Source organism: Stegodyphus dumicola, chromosome 4 (assembly GCF_044657685.1).
Source record: "Stegodyphus dumicola isolate Sdum_Otavi_A_Nest chromosome 4, ASM4465768v1".
Classification (NCBI taxonomy): Eukaryota; Metazoa; Arthropoda; class Arachnida; order Araneae; family Eresidae; genus Stegodyphus; species Stegodyphus dumicola.
In genome coordinates, this window is record NC_140771.1 from 14,320,212 (window position 1) to 14,337,632 (window position 17,421).

Here is a 17,421-nt window from a genome sequence, read left to right on the forward strand (position 1 = left end):
CTATTAAAATTCTGCATTTTATTGTAATAAATAGTTGTTAAATAAATAGTTTTTTTTCGGTTTAATAAGTTACATATTTAACGTAAATTAATGTTTTTTCTAGTTATCGGAAAAAAGGAACAGATTATGCCAAAAAGTATCTGGAAAAAGAAGAAAATGTATGTATTTATTTCATTCATGTCTGTTTATTTTTATTTAAACCAAGAGGTTGTCATAAAATATGTTAGATAATGCTTTGGATAATATCAGCTTTTTATATTTTGTACTTTATTTTTTTTTATAAATGTTGATATATGAAGATTTTTCAATAATGCTAATAATGAAGATATCAGTTTTCAATAATGAAGATTTTTCAATATACTTCCTAAGCCTACTAAAACATATTTAAAAATAAACATTTAAACTGAGAGAGTTGATTTTTAATATAATAATTATTAGGCAGTTAACAGTTTAGCAAGAAAATTTGGTACTTTTCCGTTTTGCCAGAGCAGGCGATAAAGTCACCAATAAAGGTACAACTGATGCCAAACGGAATATTCCTCGGTGGTAACCTTTTACTCCTCATTTTCAAAATGAGTCGCAGCCATTTCTAATCAGATTGATTGTTTCTTTCAATACTGGCATACAATTACATATAATTTTTACCAGACAGTTCAATTTTATGCCCTAAGGCCATTCGCGGCCGGTAAATTAAGTAGGATATTTTTACACCGCTCACCCGATGGTGAAAATATAAAAAAGGCAAAGTCGAGGGCTTATATTCCAAATTAAGATTTAACTTGAAATTAATGTAGATAATTGAGATAATTAGATTTTTGTAGCGTAGTTTATGTGAGATGAGATCACTTGGGGTCACATGATATGAACTGGCGAATCGGGATGTTGTACCATGAAAGCATAGTAAGTTCTTAAATTAATGTCTTTTTACAAATTTATTGTCTTTTTTTTTTTTTTTTTTTTTTTTTTGCTTTTTTATAAAATTTTAAACAACATTAAAAATAAATAATTCTTGGAACATGTCAACATTTGTTATGTATATACTGTGTGTTGTGTCCAATAAAGTCTGCTTGGCTAGATTTGCGCCAGCGAAACGGAAAAGTACCGAAAATGTTAATGCAGTGAGAAACGTACATTTGTTGGCTTTCTCTCTTCAAAAAGGAAAATAAAGCTAAATAATTAAAAATGATTTTTCACTTTAAGTAATTTACATTATTGCATTTGAGTTATAATTTATTAAGAAATTTTTCAGTCTGTGCCAAAGTCTAATCTTAAAATTGTTATGTTGAAGTTTTGTTTAAATTCAAGAAATTCTTCAAATTAATATAAAATATAGTACTTCAACTTTACTTTAACACTTTCGCTGCCGGTCATATGAGATTGTATTGATAGTTAATGCTGTGTCATAGAAATAGATTGTAGCCGTGTGTCAACTTACTTATTGTGAGAAACATGATTTAAATTGATGTAATAAAAGATTATTTTGTGCACCACTTGATTACTAAGCCTTTAAGCATAGAATTTTATTACTACGTGCCAGCATGTGATCAGCACTAGAGGTAAAATTACTTCTGTAATGCTGCATTATGTGCTGGTGCATGCATTTAAAAGTAAATAAAAAAAGTAACAATATGCATTATTTTGGTATGAAACTATGTCATAAACAATATATATATATTATAAATGAATTTACTACAGGATAGTTACAATTATATTATTGCAAACAATAATGTAACAATGCAAAGCAGATATTTAGCAGATATAAAGCTGTTTATGATGCCATAAAAGTAAATGGAGATGAGATGAATATTACATCTGTGTGTTGTGTATTTTGGGTCAGTTTCATTAAATTCTACATGTAACTTCTTGAAAAATCATCATTTTTGTGATTTTTCTTCAATTAATGATAACCAGTATATTATAATTCCTGATATGTTATATGTCAGATCTGCTCTTGGTGCATATCATCAAACTAAGAGAAGATAAAAAGCTATGTGATACTCAAGATTTAAAAAAAAAAAAAAAAAAAAAAAAAAAAAAAAAAAAAAAAACCCATTAAAATAAGCACAGATTAAAATTTTGAAATAAAAAAAAAATTGAGGATTGATATTTCTTCAGTTGACTTGTAAATTGCAGAATTAAAACAAGAAATCTGGATTTGTGCTAATTTTTTATTAGCATTTTTTTCTGTTAACTTTTTTGTTTAAATATTCTAAATGTCTTTTTTTGAGCCTTCAATTCTAATAAAAAATTACAGTTAATTTTCTTATATTAAAAGTTTTTCATCAAAAGTCTATTAACTTCTTTAAAAAACTGCTTTTTTGACATTTTGACTTTTTTGTATTATTAATACAAGCATATACACAGTCCAGTCACATTAATGTGACCACCACGTACTTTCCATGTCAGAGTTAAATAACCAATCACAGAAGGCAGGTGGCAGCACAGTGCAGTTGAGCGTATATAAAGGGTGTGTGAGGGCTTCGGAAAACATTTCAATCGTTGGCGTAATGCAGAAACGAAGCGATTTATCCGACTTCCAAAAGGGCATGATTATTGGCTTTCAGGCCAAGGGTGGAAGCATTTCCGAAACGGCTGAGTTTGTGAACTGTTCGCGTCCCGCCGTGGTAAAAGTGTACCGTGCATGGCAAAATGGGACTGTCCAAAATCAGCGACGTGGCAAATGTGGTGCACCACGGGTCATAGATGACAGAGGCGAACGACGGTTGCGGAGATGCGTTCGGGCAGATAGACGGGCTACCGTTGAGCAACTGACCACCAAAATGAACCAAGGGGCTACCAAAAGTGTCTCCCAAAGTACTATTCAGCGAACATTGCTGCGTCTGGGCCTCCGAAGCAGACGCCTGGTTCGTGCACCTATGCTGACTGCTGTTCATCGACGGCGAAGGCTAGAATTTGCACGCCAGTACAGCAGCTTGACGTCCACTGAGTGGCGACAGGTTGCGTTTTCGGATGAATCGCGTTTTATGCTCCATCGGACAGATGGACGTTGGCGTATAAGGCGTGAAACCTCTGAAAGGAACCACCCTGCAACCATTGCCGGAACGGTCCAAGCTGGAGGCGGGAGCATTATGGTCTGGGGAATGTTTTCCTGGCATTCTCTAGGTTCACTGATCATTGTGGAAGGCACAATGGATCAATACAAGTACGCATCTGTCCTTGCAGACCATGTTCACCTCTACATGCGCATTGTTTTTCCTCAGGATGATGGCATCTTCCAGCAGGACAATGCGAGGTGCCATACAGCTGCCAGTGTACGTGCGTGGTTCGAAGAGCACCAGGATGAGTTTACCGTCCTCCCCTGGCCAGCAAACTCACCTGACTTAAACCCAATCGAGCATCTGTGGGACCATCTCGATCGAGTTGTTCGCGCCATGGATCCTCAACCGCGTAATCTAGCGCAGCTGGCCACGGCATTAGAGTCGGCATGGCTCAACATCCCAGAGAACACCTTCAGGGACCTATGTGACTCTCTTCCTGCACGTCTCGCAGCAGTCCGCTCTGCGAAAGGTGGTTATTCTGGCTTTTGACAGATGGTCACATTAATGTGACTGGACTGTGTATTAAATTAAAGAATAAGATTATAAACATATAAATATAAGATTATATATGCATATATAAAATCTTACATTTAATATATGCTTATATTAAAAGCTTTTTATCAAAAGTCAGACCTCTTAAAAAAACTGCTTTTTTGACATTCTTTAATTTAGCTGCTGTCATAATACTGTTACAGAGGTAATAGTTTGGCAGTTATGTATTATTTAATAGGATAGATATGACTGCTCTCTCATTGCTATTTTTTAAATAATCACTTCCATTCCAGAATTTATTTGTAATAGTTTTTAAAATAATAAAGATGGCATTTATTACATAATTTTATAACAATTAATGATAGAAAAATTCTAGTGTTTAAAAGTTTATACATAGCATTGAAAAGTCAATGAATTTCATTTCTGATTTTGTTTGTTATTTTGATGAATGAATTATAAGCATTTAATTTCTTTTTTAAGTGTGTGTTTTTATACATGTAAAATTAATTTTTTGTTTTAATTATATATTTGTGTTGATATTTTATTATTTCACTGCAAATATTTCAGATGCACTAACAGTTATTTCTGGTATATTATATACTCTTTTCTTGTAATTAAAAAAGGCAGTTTATTTGGACTAGCTAGTTTTGTGATACAAATGATTGTTGAAGACAATGTTGTTTTGGTATGTAAATATTGTATACAGTACGAAGTCTGAGATCCGTACTTCAAATATTTGTATTGATCTAAAATCCTGACCTTAAAGCCATCAAAAAAAATTTCTTTTAGGAATTTATTTTCTATGTTTTAGGCATGTGTGTTTGAATTTTTTTCCCATAAGAAAACGTGGAGAATCCCGTTTCTTAATTTCACTTTGGCACTAAGTCAAATACCTTCGTTATTGAAGAAAAAGGATTGCATAAATTTGTGTGATTGAGTAATTTTGCTCCATAGCTGCATATTTGCTTGGCATACATCTCAAACTGAAATATGCTACGTAGAAACGTTCACAACTACTAATATTTTATATCCCTGATGCCAACCTGCCGAAACATTATTTATTATATATTTATTTTTTTTTTCATTTTTTAATATTAGTAATTGAATAACAAGGGTATGGAAACCTTTTATGTTGACATTGCACTTGGTGATGATTACAGATTTAAGTTAAATGTGCTAAATGTTGACAAGAAAAAAAATTTCAAAAATTTCTTTCCATATCCTAAAAATAGATTTTGTTAATGATACTCATAGGCCAAAAGATTACATTTAGTGCTATTTGAATTAAGAATAACTGATTTTTTTATTCACATAAACCCAGAACCGGCATCAGAGCTCATGTGGCTGCACCGGGTGGCAGAATTTAGGGAAGACAAAATTTTTGGAATTTAGAGAATCACTGAGTCACAACATTAAGGGATGATAAAATTTTTAGAATTTAGAGAAAACACTGGAACCAAAAATTAAGGCACAGCAAAAATTTAGAACTTAGACAAGCGCTTGGTAGCAGAATCTGGGACCCACAGAGACTGCATAAGGCAGTAAAATATGTAGAGCCGGCCCTCAGTAAGCTTAAGTGTATGTGGGAATTTACTTATTCAGGACTCAGATAAGCCTTAAGCATGTGCAAAAATTAGACGTAAGTATAAATAACTAATTAATACAATTCAGTCTTAATTGTCTTAGTATGTGATAGAAGCAAGGCAAAATTTAATGGAACATTTCGTCGCCATGCTATATAGCCAATCATGTATAGCAGACGCTGTTAAGCTAGGCTACAATTATACTTCTGATTCCAAAGAATTTCAATTAGTATAGTAGATTGCGCTGTTCGTTAACTTTCTGATTTGATCCAGCTTATTATTTTTTGCAGTCTGTTATAGCAATTTTATGAGAACTAAAGTTTGAACTTTTGATTATGTAGAAAAGAGTTTCTAATTCTGGAGCTGCAACAGGATCTACAAAGCAAAAGTATGTTTTGATGTCCATTCAAGAAAAGGCCCACCGGCGGCCGAGCGGTAAAGTCGCTGAACACTGGTAGTTCGGTGTGAGGTTCGAAGCCCGCGAACGGGCTGGCTGCGTGGGTGTTTTCGTCATGCGTAACGTGTATACGAGCCAGTTTCCCTTAGAAAGTCCTCCACGAAGACATCCCTCCCCTTAGGCAGATAGCCCTAGTGTGCTTTGCCATAATTAAATACACACACACCATTCAACAAAAAGTGGAATTGTTGCAAAAAAATTAATATATATCTGTCTTAAAATTATGCGAGGAGTATGGCATTGGAAAGTCAACTGCATATGATGTAACAGAAAAAGGAACTTTTTGAATTTTTGTGGGTTCCAACACCTCACTCACAGTGAAAATAACAGGAAAATTATTCGCTGTGCTAGAATGGTCAGACAGAGACACTTTGAGGGCATGCCATTGATGGGTCCAATATTTCAAGCCAAAATATTTCATGAAGAAATGAACTTGAAAACTGAGGGCAGATATTTGATAGATTGTTAACCAAATTTAACAATCGCCATGGTATAATGCAATTAAAAATTTCAGTTGAAAAAGCTTCAGCTAATACTGAAGTTGCTGAACTACTTGCAGATGAATTCATTGCACTCATTAATAGTGAAACGTTATCTCCAGAACAAATTTACAACACTGATAAAACTGGTCTTTTTTGGCAATATGTTCTGCAAAATACCATGGCAACCTCTACAGGAAAGGCTCCAAGTGGTGTAAAAAATTCCAAAGCTAGACTAATAATTTTAGCAGGCACAAATGTTGCAGGAACGCACAAGTGTAAACTTGTCGTAATTGGAAAAAATACATGACCTTGAGCATTTAAAGGAGTAAAGATATATCATGCAAATAAAAGAGCACAGATGACACAAGCGTTAATGTATGAGTGGTTTGAAAAATCGTTTCATACCCAAGGCTCGGCAAAATTTGAATTCGGTTGGTTTACCTGATGATGTAAGAACTGTTCTGATTGTAGATAACTGTTTATCTCATATTTCACATGAAGAAATGAAATGTATATGTTAATGAAAGATAATGTATCTGTGTTATTGTTTCTACCAAACTGTATGTCCATCGTTCAGCCTATAGATATTGGTTTAGTGCGTGCACTCGAGGGAAAATATAAAGTCTTATTTTTCAAATCCATGTTAAATTTCTTGAATAATGGCAAGACTATTCAAGAATTTTTGAAATATTTTAACATAAAATCTGCTGTGTGGAGCATTGCAACATCGTGGGTAGATGTGCCTCCAGACACTTCAAAAAATATGTGGCATAATTTATGGCCAGCTACCATATTTCGTAATGAGAATGATGAAGATGATAGCCATGAATTTTTGAGGGCTTTTTTGGATATTGCAGACCACAGGTTAAATTTTAAAATTAATGGATTTTGTAAAGAAATGTGGAGAAGCGGTAATAAATGCAGATGATATAACAAAGTTTTTCATTGCGATGACAATGCTCCTATCATCAATCAATCAACGGACGGTGAAATCTGTAGAATGGTTCTAAATGTAGAAAATACTGCTGCCAATAGTGATGAAAGAGACAGAGAGGTTACTGAAAATGAAAAAAAAATTGATTGACAAGTTAATCAGAATTCTCGAAACATGGCAATACCATGGCAACTACAAGACTTCCAACAGTGGAAATCTGTAACTGAACAAGAGATTATGTCCATCTATAGAATTGAAGAGAAAGTATTAACACAAAAAACGAAGCAACTTAAATAATTTACATTCAAATAAGTGTATAATAAATAAATATTAAGTTTTTTTTTGTGAATTTTGATACCCTTTAGATCATAAATGCTTCATTATTTCATAAATGATGATTTCATATTTTTAATTGTATAATTTATGCTTGCCATCTTACTAGATTTAATCTGATCATCTAATATCTGGAAAAATTCCAAATCTGGAATCGCTGAAATCCCATCAAGTCCGAATCTTGGACTTTGTACTGTAATAAGTTTTCTTAGTTTGGCAAAAAATTTGAAAGTGAAGAACTGAAGAGAACTCCTATTATATTATAATAGTAATGCTTTAGGGATTCCAAATATATATATCTTTTTTTTTTAAACCTGTCAGAGTTGTATGGAATTAGCAAGTTTTTGTGGTTTCAAATGGTGCCATAACTAAATTTATTCTCAGCACAGCCACTGCACACTACATGGCTAGACTGAAATTTTCTTAAAAGACATTTGGAAAACCTGGAAAAATCAGGGAATTTCATTCTCCTGTTTGAGTGGCAACCCTGTATTAACTAAAGTGTGTTAAAATTTTATGAGTGTAAAATCTTTCAAAGAAATCTAATTCATGAATTAATAAATCAAATTTCTTCAGTACTTTTGATAGAATTGAAATAAAATAGTAATTAAAGACCAACTATCATTTGCTATTTAAGTTTTCTTTCTTTTTTTTTTCTTTTCTTTTTTTTTTTTTTTTTATCTTTAACATGGGATTTGTGTTCCTTAATGTGAAATTTAAATTATGTTCTAGTTTGGCTGATATTCATTTAACAATACTGGGAAAAAAAAAAAAAAAAAAACCTTATAAATTCTGCCAAAAGTTAAATCAGAAGATAAGATCTTTAAAGAATGAACAGTGAATTTTATTGACAGATGAGAAAATAACCTGCAGTTACACTTCTGGAGAATCCAAGCAGTTTTGTAAGTAATAGAAGGGAAAAAATACTGTGTCAACAAGGTTATCATAATTATTTCTGGCACTTGCACAATATCCATCTAACCGTGAAAGTTGGCAGAAATCCTGTCAAAGTTGCACCAATTATTCATACAGAATTTTGAACTTGCTTTACGTCTGCACTTCATAAAAAGGATTTTGTCAATTTATGCTATTCTGTTAGTCTTTCAGTTTTATTGAAAGCTCTGTTTAGAATGTTATGAGTACCAACTTCTAGGAAGTAAATTGTTTCAATCTGTTACAGTTTTATTGATCATATCCAGGCATTCTTTTCCCTATATAAACAGCTGTTAATTATCTCATCCAGCTGTAAATGAACGAAGTGCAGTCATAAATGTGAATCTACAGCCCTTGAACAACATTCCTTTTTGAATGGATATCCTCTTGCCACAATTTTTTATGTTGGATCGCCGTTGTTTATCCATTTCAAATAAAGTACCTAATAGTGTCATTAATACCCACTTTTTTATTGTATGATACCATATCTTTAAAAGTAATCCATAGCTTGCTGTTCTCTAGAAGGCAAGCTCCAAATTTTAATATTTTTTTTATCAAAATGCAAGGGAAAAATACAGCAATAACCATTATAAAAACAAAAGAAGACTTATTAAGGTGAGTTACATCAGACGAAAGTGCAGATGTTATAAGTGTGTTATTATGTTACGCTTATCTATAATTGTTGCTAAATCGTGCTGTTTTCTATGGTCAGTGGGATAATAAGCAACTACCTGATTTTTCATAGGAGTATCTTTTGGTGTGTAAAGGAGAATTTTTTAAAGGCTCTATCCGTAATTCTGGAAAAAATCCTTTGGTAACAGATGGAGACTTTTTCCATAGCTGTTGATAAAGCCTTAGAATCTTTTTTTCAAATGATTCGAGTTTCCAGGCAAAACTGGAAAGGATATGCATTCAGAATACTCCTGAGTGAATATATGGTTATGATTGTTCAAGGATTAGAATTGTTTAAGACTTCCACACTGATTATAAATACAAATATCAAAAATGCATTTTCTGTTATTATTGTTATATTGAACAATTGAGTGAAAGTACACTAGTCAAAATGTTTTAATGAGTTGATAAATGTATAAAAATTCTGGGAGTAAAAGATAATCCAATCCAACTGTTATGGTAACTAATAAATAAATCATTGCTCAAACTCTTTTTTTCACATGTAGTTCTACTTTTTTCACATTATGGTTTATTTTAAACATGTGGTATGATGTATCAGTTAATCCAAGAAATTAATTTTGAAATAAGGAGGGAATTTTTTCTTTATTTCTGTACTATCAACTATCCTGAACAATATTTTGTTATTACGGATTTAGAGATATCAAAAGTTTGTTGCAAATTTTACGAAGTAATAAATTGAAGTAGAGTTGTTAAGTTTAATTCTAAGTTAGACGTTTTGATTTAAAAATTTCTTAACAATATTAAGTTGTCCTTTTTAATTAAGTAATTTACAAATAAAGTATGTTTATTAAAAATTACTGTTTGTATAATTAGTTTTCCTTATCTCTATATTTTTTCATGGAAATAGTGTGTCAAATAAAAATGACTGATAATGAGTGAATGACTAGCTGATGAACTCTAGAAGTTTGGTCTTATATAAAGATCTGATTCTAGTAAATGGGCTGGTTGCCTGAGCACTTTTATAGATTTTGTAATGTGTAATACGAAAACAAGCCTTCTTTAGAAATTTAACCATGAAAGCATCCCTTTCTTTATGTAAAGAGTAATAGCATGTTTTGCTCTAATTGATCAAATAAATTTTTAAAAATGGTATAGATAAAGCATATTTAAATTCATACTTTTATTGTAATGTAAACTTGGTGTATAGCAGTAAAATTAATATGAAATAATCATTTTGAGAAGTTTTAAAGTAAGTGATGCTATTTTTTACATTATTTATAATCTCCAAGTTTGAAATATCCCCCATAAAGTTCTAACTTTTGACTTTGCAAGTAAGGACCTGAATTATATGTGATTCTAAATATTTATATCACACCATTGAAAAAATACTGATTCCTGTAGTCAATGATTTGAATCTCAAGTATCACTTTTAAGGGAAATATTTTATAAGTCATTTTTATTTTGCTGAAGATTAAATGTAATAGATTTATTATGCTGTACACATAAATTTAAATATTGAATGAATTATTTATAATTTCTACATATAAGCATTTTACTAAATGCTTAAATATCTTAAATTTTTAATTGTATTTTTTATGAAGGAAAACAGAAAGCAAGCTTTGGAGTTTCCTGGAAGTGCATTAAGTATAAATACATTAGATGATGTGGAAGAAAGTAGTACTGTAGTAGCAGATGCTCCGAATGTTAATGATTTAAATGATGCAACAAAGGAACTATATTCAACATATTATCAAGTTCCAAACAAATCGTATGATCCTGACCTTTTAATTACTAGTTACAGAGAACAGGTATGCATGTTTTTTTATACATATAAAATTGAGTTATTCATACAATTTTTAGTTAAATTGTTTCATTAGTATGCATGTTTTTTTATACATATAAAATTGAGTTATTCATACAATTTTCAGTTAAATTGTTTCATTGCAGTAAGATTTATAATCATCTTTTTATTTCCTATTTAAGGATATCTGTGACTGAGTTTCTTGCATCAACTAATCTGCATATTTAAGATGCAGAAGCTGTATTTATAAATTTATTATAAATTCTCGTGTTTAATTAAAATAATCAAACCCGTTGATGTCTTTGATAAACCTGTGCTGAATAAAAGAAGTTTCTACTTCCTTGAATTCCAGGAATCTTAACTATTTTAAAAGGAATGGACCATATATATCACTCAAATCTTGCAAAATTGTTCAAGTTTCAAATATTAGAATCTTTGTGCTCTTTTCATCATTCAAATATTTCGAAACCTAACTTAAAAAATTGTTAAACATTTTAACTCAAAACTTTGAAAAAGTGTTATTGACATCTAGTTGAAACATTCATTAAAATAAAAGAATGATGTTTTTAAATTCAGTAGACCTAGATTATCAATATCATGTTATGGCTTTTGTCGCACTCTTAATTTTTGATTAAGACAAATTCTGGGGGGGGGGGAACTGTTAAAAAATTGTAAATGTCTTTTTTTTTTTTTTTTTTGACATATTTTATTGAGAAAATGAGTTACAAGATTTAAGATTTTTAATTATGTACTTCGTTTACTAAATTTCTTCTGATTCTTCGAAATTAATGTATATTTATTTTTAAAAACTGGATTCTCAGATATGTTTCTTATTATATGCAAATAAATTAGATATTTTAATATTAAAAAGGCGTTTTCTCTTTTTGTCTTATTCTTGCATGAATAATTCAAGAGATATGAAGATATTTTTGGATTTGAAAAGGATTGTCACATTTATGTATTTTTAGTCATCATGTTTCTATGGTGTTAAGAAACTAAAATGAAAACTTTAATTTAAATCTAGCTGTTAATTCTCACTTTTTTATTTATAGCCATTCTGTTCTAATTTATTTTCATTTGTTAAAAAAACCTCTTTCAGCATCTCGTAATATTTCAGTAAAATTTGCAAGATTATGCAACTGTAAAAAGGCTAATAAAATTAACATGTAAAGAATAATAAATACCTCAAGGAGCCAAGAACCTTTAAAATATCAAAATATCCTCAAAATACAGCACATTTTAAAATTCAATACCTTTGAAAGTAATTTATGAGCATAAAATTTTATATATTTCTTTCTATATCCATAATAAATGTATGACATGTAACTATAAAAATTTCAAGATTATAAATTCGAGACATTAATTTTTATAATTTGCTATGCGATACATAATTTTATTTTACAATTTGGCAGACTTTAGAAATTGACACATATTGTTTTTAATTAAGTGCTGCATGTGTTCTAAGAGTTTCTTTCACATATTTCTCCTTTGATGAAAAGTATTTTGCAAAAAAAAAGGAGAAAAACCTCTCATATTGTCACATGGAATGTTTAACCCTTTCAGCGTTACAACCGCAAAATTCCGTACAGAAGGTTGCCTTCCACATTCATTACACATGAAAATTTCTGCTAGCTTTTAATGTATCGGATTTCAGTTTGGATGCATATTGGAAGAAAAGGAATCAAGGTACAAAATGAAAGAGTTATTTTTTAATTAAAATCAAGAAAATATCACTTATTCGTGACATTTTGAGGAACTTTGAAATTTCCGGGCTAAACCCGTAACGCTCAGAAGGTTAAAGCATTAAATTGCAAGCAAAGTTAATTTATTCTTGAGTTTTATACAGCATAAATTGGTGTAATCCCCATATTTCAAATATTTTCATTTTGAAATGATAACATTGATAATTCTGCAGTTTTTCAAATCAAAGTGCATTTTCTTTTAATTATTTTTTTTTCTGCTGATATGGAGTGACTTTAATCAAAGCAAATGTTTACACAGTTTCTGCTCACATTATGTAATTCTAGCATGTATTGTAGCATAAATGTTGTTTCCGTGCATTGCTAAGAATGGAGAATTTCGTTTTCATCAACTTATGCAATTTTATTTAAAAAAAGCGGAGAAAATAAAAGTCAAACTGCTTGTAAAATTTATGCTATATATGGACAAAATGTTATTTCTGATGACCTAGTTCAAAAGTGGTTCAAGAAGTTTAAGCATGGAAATTTCAACTTTGAAGATGATGCCTGCTCTGGATGACCATCCTATGTAAATAAGGGCATATTAAAAAAAGCAATCACTAAAAATTTATCATTTTTGTATGGTCACGTATTAAAAGTATTTTATACTATGAATTGTTGTCAGCAAATCTGGCTAGAAATTCTGAAAAATACTGTTCCTAAATTGGAGTTTTAAAAGCAGAAATTGAAGCAAAGTGCACAGAACTGCCCAATTGTTGAGGTGTTGTCTTCTATCATGACAATACTTGAATCCACATTTCTACAAATTTTAGACAGAGACTTGTTGAATATGGCTGGGATGTTTTATATTACTTAATATATTAGACCTCATCCTCTTGGATATTAATCTCTTCAGTTCATTTCAAAGTTATTTGAATCACATGGAGTTCAGTTCTTGGAGACTGCCAAACAAGACCTGAAAAACATTTTGTGAATAAATAATGACTTTTTAAAAAAGAAATTTTCCAACTGCTGGAGAGGTGGGAAAAAGTCATAGAACAGAATGTTGCTTATATGATTCCATGAAATACTTTTATGTTTTTGTGCTGCTTCATTTGTATTCATCATCAAAAATTCTCAAAACTTTCCAGGCAATCTAGTAGTAGTTTTTTTTTTTTTTTTTAATTATATTTTGAAGTTTTAGATTATTCAAAAATATTTTAATATAATTCAGAAATTTCATTTTGTTTATTAGCTTTATATTTTTTCCCTTTTGAAAAAAAAGCTGAAATGGCATTATCATGACTAAAACTGATAATTGCAAATTAAAAATTAAAACAAAAATTTGCTTTTTATGTTTGCTTATCTGATGAGTGTAAAAAGAACTTTTACTGAATTTTTATAGATTCTTCGGCAACTGCATATAAATCCAGTTATCATTATTCAAGGCCCAACTGGATGTGGTAAAACAACCCAAGTTCCCCAGTATATTCTTGATTATCATATATCACGAGGCATATACTGTAACATTATTGTAACTCAGCCTCGAAAAATTGCTGCTATAAGTATAGCAAGAAGAGTGTGCAAGGAAAGAAACTGGCAACTAAAATCTATCGTGGGATATCAGGTACATTGTTGTTTGACTTTTTATAAACAATTATGTGGAAAAATATGCATATATGAAGCTATTTATTATTTTTAAGATATTAAGTAGTAGATTTTAGAACTATGTAATTCAACATTTTTTCTGAAGATCAGTTCTCTCCTATCATAAGAGAGAATCAAATATAAGTAGCTTTGATAAAAATGAACTACTAGATAGCTGAGTTTAAAATTTACTACAGTTGCTGAAATTTTTGTATCACTGCAAACTATATACAGTAAGCTTAATGAAAAAGTCTTTTCTATAAGAAAATTAGTGATAATTTTTTAATTATCCAACAATTATGTAATTTTAATTATCTAACATTCATCTAAATTAATTTATCTATTTCATATTTTGTAAAGCTTTTATGAGTTTTTGATTAAGAAACACAAAGTGGGCAATGACAACACTGTAAAAAAAAAAAAAAAAAAAAAAAAAAAAAATTCAGCTCATGAAACTGTGTATCAGAAATTCTAAAGATTTAATGATATTGCTTTTAAATATTTTATGCTATTGCTGTTGAATTGCCTTTGGAAAAATCTAATACCTTTCAGATTTTATATTACACATATAAAATCTGAAAGGTATTGGATTTTTTTTTATTTTATTTTTATTTTTTTTTATTTTGAGATTTTTTAGTTATTTTTTATTTGAAAAGTGTTGTCCGAGTTTTTCGGGCATTCAGTCATCGTTAGAAATTATGTACCTCATAACAAAATTGTACATTGCATATGTTAAATCATTTCAGAGCATGGTAATATTGTGGGAGAAGGCAGGGCTACGAGCAAAATTGATACATGCATCACGAATTTTTGACAATGGCTCTTGATTCACAGGTATCAGCATTACATATGCAAAGTAAAGTAAAATTTATGTATGAAATGGAGGAAACACCTGAGAGAGGAGGAAAAAAAAAAAGATAGTGAAGGAAATATGAGCTTTATATTCATTTTGTTTTCTTTTTTTTTCCTTTCTCTTGTATTTATTCTAGATCCAGATCCTTCAACTTTTTTCTTTTCGTTTATTGATATTGATCCTGTTTTTTTTTTTTTAAAAAAAAAAAAACAGATTTCTATATTCTTTGTTTACTTCCTTTTTTATGAAACAGGATTTGTACTGCTCTTAATAAAAGTCTTTAATTTTTCTTATTTGACATTTCCGTCCTGTGATTGCCAATGTGTAGGAATTAACATTTTGGATGAATGTTGAATTCAAACCAAGTGGAATATAATGAAGTCATCGCAAATTTATGTTGAAAACCAAGTGTTCACAGTGGAGTTGATACTTTAAGGGTTGATGATGATCAAGGGGTCAATATTCAAATATGCACTGGCAATTGATTAGCATAATCAAAAACATTTATTAATACTATTGATAATCAATTGTTTATTGAAGCGGAGTTGTATCATACAAAGTCATCTTACTTCAAATACATGATTAAGCTAAATTTTGGAATTTAAAAGTCATCTGAGAGAAATATCCCAAAATAAAAGTTGTTATCAAACTAACATTATTAATGTTTCCCTCTTCTTACCTAAAGGAAACTGGCTTTAATCAAGTAAATAATTTAATGTGGAAACAAAAAACATATTCAATGCACCTCAACGAGGTGATATAAGAATTCAGTTAAACAATTATATGCCAAATATTTAAAGTAATGCATCAAGAGCAGCAGTGATTGGAAACATTTATTAAAATTCGACTTTTGTGTAATTGGAATCATTGGTTTTGCTTCTGGAAACTTTTTGTGTAAAAATAATAATAATACAAAAAGTAATAAAACAAATGTAATTAACTATTTTAAAATTTTTTAAAATATTCATAGTTTAATTATTATCGTTCAGTTATTTACATGCAATTATTTATATTATGATTATATTCTATGCTGTATATTATAGAAGAAAATATGAATGAGAGTGAAGAAAATCATTCTTTTGAAAGGGGGCGAGACAAGACCGGAAACCGTGTTGTAAACAATGAAATACAGTCAGCCATCCCAGGAGGAAAATTCTAAATTTCTTATTCCTTTTTTGCAGTTGTACCATCATATTTGAAATGAAAAAAAAAAGTTTCTTGGCCTTTGATGTTTAGCTTACGGCCATACTTTGACCGACTGTAATCAAAGTGTGACTGTCAAGAGTATCATTGTTCAAACTTCATAATTTTTCAGGGGCAAGACCAAAGACATGAATAGAGCATTTAAAAAATGGTGAGGATAATCTGAAAAAAAAAATTGCTGGACCAGTTAAAATTTGGGGGATTTTTTGGAGGTAAAGAAAAAAAAAATAGTTAAAATTTTTGTCAATAGAGGACACCACACAGATGCACTAATAAGAAATATGTAAATTATAGAGTTCTATAAATTTCAGATTTAGCAATTAACAGCTCATTTCTGATTTTTCTTCCTACTTGCTCATACATAAAGTTTTAATTATGATGCTGACACTAGTAGATAAAGTGTTATTAGGGAAGTTGTTTTACCTCAGCCAAGAATAGCCGACCGAAGCTCTATGAAAGTTTCAGACACAGAAGCGATGGAAATAAAAGGGACAGGCCCAATCTCTATTGCCGGACTGACTTGCCTGGAACGATGCTTCGAAGAAATGGAAGTTTCTGTCATCGCCTTCTTAGTTGTGCACCAGGTCTATCAGAGGTGTGTACTTCAGCTATTGCTTCACAGATTGAGACTCCAAGGGACCAGTCAGTGAGTGTAATGTAAAAAGTAATGTTAAGTGTAATGTAAGAGTGTAATGTAAGAAGTGGCATGGAAAACTGATATACCAAAGACACTGGTATTCCGCATCTTTCACAGTGTTTTTAAATTGTAATCAGTCTGCCAGCCAAGTTGCAATCAGTCTACCAGCTCTAATCAAATGAGAGAGCTAAGTGGTGATATGAACGAATTGAGCTTTGTCGAATATCATTGATGATCTACAAATGGCTTCTCAAAATCTTGTGGACTGATTAGGCTTATTTTTCATTGCATGGAACAGTCAACATCTATAACTGTAGAATGTGAGCAAACACAGGGTTCGTAGCTGTCCTTATAAGTGCTTATAAGTCCTTATATTTAAAAATAAAATATAAAGGCTTTTATAGGTGCTTACTTTTTCTTTTAAAGCCCTTATGTTTTTGTTTTTAGTGCTTTTTTTTTTTTTTTTTAAATGAACGTGCAATTTTCCCCCGTACCAAAGCCGAAACTAAATAAACAACTTTTCATCCTAATAATGGAATGTCAGATGGTGAATCATACTCTCGGAAATAGCTTTTCCCCCTTCCTCTGCATTAACATAACCTTTGGTGTGCGCGGAGAGTACAGACAGGTGCCCGTCGTTCTATTGGGCAAAGAATTGCAAAAGCTGTAGAAAATTCCTTTACATTCGGCATTCT

General features: G+C 30.7%; 1 protein-coding gene across 2 annotated transcripts in view; it reads left to right on the top strand.

Annotated features, from left to right (window-relative positions):
- spn-E (tudor domain containing 9 protein spindle E) overlaps positions 1–17,421 on the top strand; it is a 166,414-nt gene that overhangs the window by 11,430 nt on the left and 137,563 nt on the right. For both annotated transcript variants that reach the window (XM_085814583.1, XM_085814585.1), the window contains exons 3-5: positions 104–158; positions 10,508–10,714; positions 13,792–14,013. In XM_085814583.1, coding sequence (XP_085670709.1) covers positions 104–158; positions 10,508–10,714; positions 13,792–14,013 — 484 coding nt within the window. The remainder of the gene's footprint in view (positions 1–103; positions 159–10,507; positions 10,715–13,791; positions 14,014–17,421) is intronic.